Source organism: Corvus hawaiiensis, chromosome 4, assembly GCF_020740725.1.
Source record: "Corvus hawaiiensis isolate bCorHaw1 chromosome 4, bCorHaw1.pri.cur, whole genome shotgun sequence".
NCBI lineage: Eukaryota > Metazoa > Chordata > Aves > Passeriformes > Corvidae > Corvus > Corvus hawaiiensis.
The window spans coordinates 57064494-57070493 of record NC_063216.1 but is presented as its reverse complement, the minus strand read 5'-3'; the positions used below and the strand labels follow the sequence as shown (position 1 = coordinate 57070493).

General features: G+C 39.1%; 1 protein-coding gene across 3 annotated transcripts in view; it reads right to left on the bottom strand.

Moving 5' to 3' along the window:
• Window positions 1–443: 443 nt before the first annotated feature.
• The window catches only part of CPED1 (cadherin like and PC-esterase domain containing 1), a 142424-nt gene continuing 136867 nt past the window's right edge, over window positions 444–6000 (bottom strand). For all 3 annotated transcript variants that reach the window (XM_048301208.1, XM_048301210.1, XM_048301209.1), the window contains one exon: window positions 444–3566. In XM_048301208.1, the coding sequence (XP_048157165.1) occupies window positions 3339–3566 (228 nt within the window). In that variant the 3' untranslated portion in view covers window positions 444–3338. The remainder of the gene's footprint in view (window positions 3567–6000) is intronic.

Here is a 6000-nt window from a genome sequence, read left to right as displayed (position 1 = left end):
TATTTTTTAGGACGGACTTGGTTATGGTGGCCAGGTGCCAATTCACTAACCCAATTCACTGTTCAACATCTATAGAGTTATATGAGAGGTGAGGAGTTGCAACTCATTGGACACTGTAAATTGTGCTCCAGCTTCAGCTAAAGGGATGCAAGAATAACTGAGACTACTGCTCTGTATATCAGAGTATTTATTTTGCAACACAGTCCCATTCTTTCTCTACCTGTAGCTTAAAGTATACCCTAGTTCTGTTCTAAGCTCCACATGCCGCCGGGCAGACATTGAGCAGGAAACTCCACTTCTCAGAGTACTTGTTTCCCAGCCTGAATATTTCAATCCTACCACTAATTCCAGGGCCACTCATGTCTGTATTACGAGGTGGAACTTAACTTGACAACTCAGTCCTTGGCTATTTTAATGGTAAGTAATGGGACTAAGGTAAATACATGGACTATAGGAACACTTTAATATTTATTCAGGCAAAATGTCACAGCAGATACAATAATTCTGAAGTAAACTGTAGATAGCAACACATGTGCTCTCACTGGAATTCAAACACAGTAATTCTTTTATTGTCTCAATCCATAAATCTTAATGCATATGAACAAGCAATCCTTGCATGTCAATCTAAACTCTTGCCTTTCACATACCTAGATACTAGATATATTTTAAAGTTAAATAACAAAAATGTAGCTTAGTATTCTTTGTTTATTCCTAAGACTACATGTATCATATATAGTGTTGGAAAAAGCTTATTCAAAGAATTCATTTAAATAAAAATCAATTTGCAAATTGTACCAATGACTTTGTACAAACATATTAATGTACATAGACACGTAAAAAATAGAAAACACACAGGAAAATATACACTTAATACATTTGAAAAATATTAAGGTTTGGAAAACATTAAGACATCTGGGTGTACAGCACATGTAAACCATTTCATGGTGAAACCAGAACTGATGAATTGCACATTCACTGATATCCACTACAGTATAACAAAGTCAGCTCTCTCCTTTTCATCACTAAACTGATGCTTCAGCAATAGGTTTTGGCTAAAAAACCCAAACATAAAAACCCAGTTAATGCCTTAAAAACATTTGTGTATGAAACAATAACAGTAACAGCATGTGGATTTAAACGAGCTACAAAAAAATCTTATCAAAAGCAGAACTGTAATACACCTCTCATCGATCATCTTAATACCAAAGACATCTGGCTGTATTTTGCATCTGCTAGTATTAATGATGATATTCTATCCTTCAGCTTTAAGGTTGTGCAGCCCTGGATTTCCAGACCCAAGAGAATATATCATTTGCATACAATTATATTCTTTAGATAATCATATTGCTCAAAACCAAATGCTGATATTGTCAGTATTTATGCACAGCTCCTGACCCATCTTTCATGTAGATCTCCATGCCAGGGAAAATCTTACACTGAAATTTGGGGATATTTGCTGTAAGCAACCAGCAGCATACTATACAGAAACAGAGGTAATCATACCATCTCACTAATTTTAAGTCACTGTTTAAATCCAGAACTTTTTCAACATAGTGAAAGGTGTCTTAAATTATGTATGCCAGATCCTATTTTGGAGGATACTCTCTATCACCTAGAATGCCAAACTCCATATTGCATGACAAATTCCTGTTATATCTTTACATATTTTACCTGAAGGAGCACAAATTCACAAAACTATAGCTGGGCATACAGACTGTTAAGGATCTTAGGCAAATACTAAATGTTGTGTCATGAATTTCTAGCCCGACTTCTATATAGAGTACCCCCTCTGTGTGCTACTAAGGCCAATAAGATGATGATTAGTTCCTTGCTATAATTTGTTTATTCCCTGACATTGTTTGTGGCTTCCTTTAACGAAGCAGAAGCTAGTGGAGGATTGTATGTAAAATTGTGACAGGGAAGCATGACACAGAACTCAGCAGACCCTTTGTTAGACTTGCACTTGCCCGGTTAAAACTCCCTTCTCTAATGCATGGTGGGAGAGTGGCCTTGATTGCCTGCTGCATGACTGGATGAATAAAAATCCGTAACTGGGTAATTTGTAGGGACAACAGTCTTACGGGTTGCCACTAACCTGTCACCCAGCTGCTAATCCTGGACCATGTGTGGTTTCCCATCGGGCACCACAGCTGTGAAAGAGTGGGCTGCCAGAACTGTGGCAGGGCACCAACACACAGCCTCTCCCTGGGGTGTCACACACAGAAGGTCTGCAAACCCTGGGGATGTAGCTGGGTGACAGCATGAAACTGCAGCTCAGAGAAGGTTTGAACTGAAACTGGCACTCAGAGAAGGTCTTCTCCCTGCCAAGCAAGAGATGGTGGCAGTATATTCTGCTGCCATCACATCACATCACATCATCACATCACATCACACTTCCTATGACAGATTAATTATCAGATCCTGAAATCCTTATGTGTGCTTGCAAGAGGGGTTTTTCTTATGTTTGTGGTACTGACTTCACACACTGGCAAGTATTTTATAAAAAATTATGACAGAAATGGCACTTCCATCCAGGAAGAATACTTGCTTGGCTTACAGGCCAAGGTAGACACTGAAGTGCTTATCTAAGCATTCTTCCTGCATATGGGCACTCTCTTAAACTGGGACCATAAATAAAGTTATGTTAACAAATTCACTATATTTACATGTTACACTGAGACATTTACAGTCTCAAGTGTAGGTAACCTATCTCCCTATTACCTTCAGAACATGCAAAAAAATAGAGTAGGTATATAAAAAAATAGAGAAGAGATGTGCTTTCACTAAAACCACTAGAGTCCAAAACTCGACGTCACCAGTAAAATGCTAATAGACATTTTCAGATTCTATAAACCAAGTGTCTAAACAGAAAAGGTTTGATATGGAAGAGAAACCTGTCCACATAAATTAAACTCTTTAAAATGGAATGTAGTCAGTTTCTAAATACATTCAAATAGTACAGTGTCTCTATAAATAGAAAACTAGATAGTGCTGAAGACCTAAAGCAGCCCTTTCCAAATGTTCAAGTGAATATATAGGTCTCTTTTTGCTATCAATAATACACACTTGCTTGAACTACAGCTGTTCTAGTCTTTGGCAACAGTTCAAGTAACTTCCCCTCTTCTCTCCTTTGCAGCCCTCCATCTTCCATTTTCACACAGCAGGGTCACCAGGGCATAACTTAATTTCATAAGGTTTTTGGAAAAACACCACATGTCCCAAACTCTCTTTGTGTGCGTGCAACCAATCAAGGAAGCATATCACAAATCCACCATGATCCTTCAATTGTCACTCAGGCAGTGGCACTTCTCTAGTCTCAGTGCTATATCCAAGAGAGGCTATGTGCTGACAACCTCCCTCTTACTTGCACAGAGCCTGCTGAGAAGGATTTCAGAATAAACTTGATTTATTGGACCTCGGACATGATACGGGGACCGAGAATTTGTTGCATAGTCCTGCAGTTGTGATGGTTTGCTTTGACTGCCGAAATATTTCCCCCGTGTATAGCGCCTCGATAACGTCATTGTTATGTGTGGCCTTTCTTCAGAGGGATTGGATTTCACCACCTGCAAAAGAAATGACATATGTGAGTGCTTTCTGCCTGCACCTAGAAAGACAGATACACAGCTGTGTGTGCAGAAATGCTGAGGCAGTTGTCCATGACACAGGTACTGATACTCTTACCTTGAGGTGCAAGTTGCTCATAAAGAGTATTTTAATAGCAAACTTGTTATGTTACAAATTAAAGTGCAAGAACATAAGTTTTGAAATCTACATGCATAGGCCCATTATACTCGGTTGCTTGACTCTGTAATGCCTTTGTGTATTAGACTCTGTTCTCTTCACTAGAGACAATTTACCTTAAACAATAAAATTGATACTCAACAGCTTGTCCCTGTATTTTTAGCATGTGAAAAAACACACTCATGACTGCTTCAAATTGCAGAAAGGTTTAAATCTTGCTCTGATACCAAGCACTTGAGGCACATATAACATGTCTCAGCTATGAGCCCAGTGAGAATGCCTCACTCTGAGGCCTTGATGCAAACCTGGCCCAGCCCCATGTTGAGATGAAAACCCTCATGTGTTGTGTTTCTCCAAGAAGGGAGTGACGGTGCAATTTAACATCCCTCTCCCCAGGACACCACACTGACATAAACACAACATGATTCAGTAACTTAGTGCCAAAGAATGCTCCACCTTGGCCCCTGAAATATGTATAAAGCTCTGGGATTATCGTGTTCAACTCGTATGGAAAAATAACATGCTCATGGGACTAACAAGTGAGAAAGTGAAAGGTATGGTTGTCAGGAACTTAATAACTGGGGGGTGGGGGGGTGGGTGGTCTCCTGTGAAATGCTGAAGGTCTTGTCTCAGTGAATACTCAATCACTGATGAATAATGAAGCAGCTTTGGGAGAGACAAAACTTTAGAACCTTGCATATATGCAGGACAGAGGACCTCAGCCCAGGCAGTGGCAAACCCAGAGAAAGCAGAAAAGGCGGTTAACTTATTTCGAAAATAGTATATATATGCTGACTTGATAGTTCTGATGCCCATTAGTTATCCTGCTATATCAATCACAGCAGACACTTGAAAATGCAGAATTCATTTACTGATGCACATATTTATGCAGAAGCATGTTAGCTTTTAAAAATATAATGTATATTTACTGTCACCAAACAATCAGAATAAATGTTCATATGCAGCGAAGCTCATAATAAATGAAATAAATCATATAAAATTAAATGTGAGTGAAGAAATAACATGTGCAAAGGCTTGAAAGACTGAGCAGAGAGACTATGAGGGAGCTGGCTGAACTGAAAACAGACTAGGAATTACCCATGTAGAAAATTAATATATCCTCTGATCAATTTCATACAGCTAAGCCAAGGGCTATTATTTGTTTTCATGCAATTACTGTAGGTTCATTTTTCTTAATTAGTGTCTTAGATCTTACAACTATTTCAAAATGATGCCACCTTGAACCAATCACCCAAACTGCATTCCTGTTAGGCATAATCTCCCAGGAATGCAATCTAATGTTCGCCCAGCAGCCAGCCACTGATTAAGATACAAAAATCCCAGGGTTGCTCATTCCTATGATGTGATTATGATTTCACTGCCATTAAAATATGAAATAAATCTGAATTAAAAAATGGCTTCTATAATAATTTCATAGTGCTGAACAATCTCCATAAGCATTTTCAAAGAATGAGGTAAATAAAAAATCAAATTTCATGTGTACATAAAACCAGAAATATGTTTGGGCACTAAGTGCCAGGGTTATGCAAGATATTTTGTCCTAGCTCAGTATAATCCCTTTGAAAGTCCAGATTCCTCAGAATTCTGTGCAAAGATTGTAGAGTCTACAGAGGTAGAGATTTCTATGCTATCAGGGTCACCTGAGACCCTCTGAAATGAGTTGGTGGGAACTCAATTTTTCAGGCCATTCAGGGGAAATAGCTTTCTCTTCAGCCAGCTAGTGGGAACTAAATGAGAACTGCTCAAGGCATTTCTGTTCTTGTTTCCTGACTGCACAGAATGGCCAGTCCTCCATTCCTGCACAGCCGTACTTGAGCTCAGATGGCATTTACAGAGGGGTGCCATCTTCTGAGACTTTGGGAATGTCAGTTTTTAAGAGAAAGAAAGTGAAAGTACAAAGCACAAGATTTAATCTGTCTCGTCTGGTTTCAGAAAACATGAAAAGTGCTGGGGTTTTACACAGCGTTCTTGGCTCTGTCCGTGGGGGCAAAATGCCATTTTCCTGGTGCAAACTGCTTCAGCACCTAATGAAACTCCACTTGCCAGGATGCAGAAATAAGCTGATGACAAAACTATTAAAACTAATGAAGTATCAAAAGAACTCAAGGACTTTCTTTTTGCTTTCCTCAAGCATCAAGTCTGATTTTTGGTGCATGATGGATTCTACTGGGCATATCTATGGCTCTTTCAGGCACAATGACCTCTCAAGCCTCATTAATAACAGCTCTGTGAGCC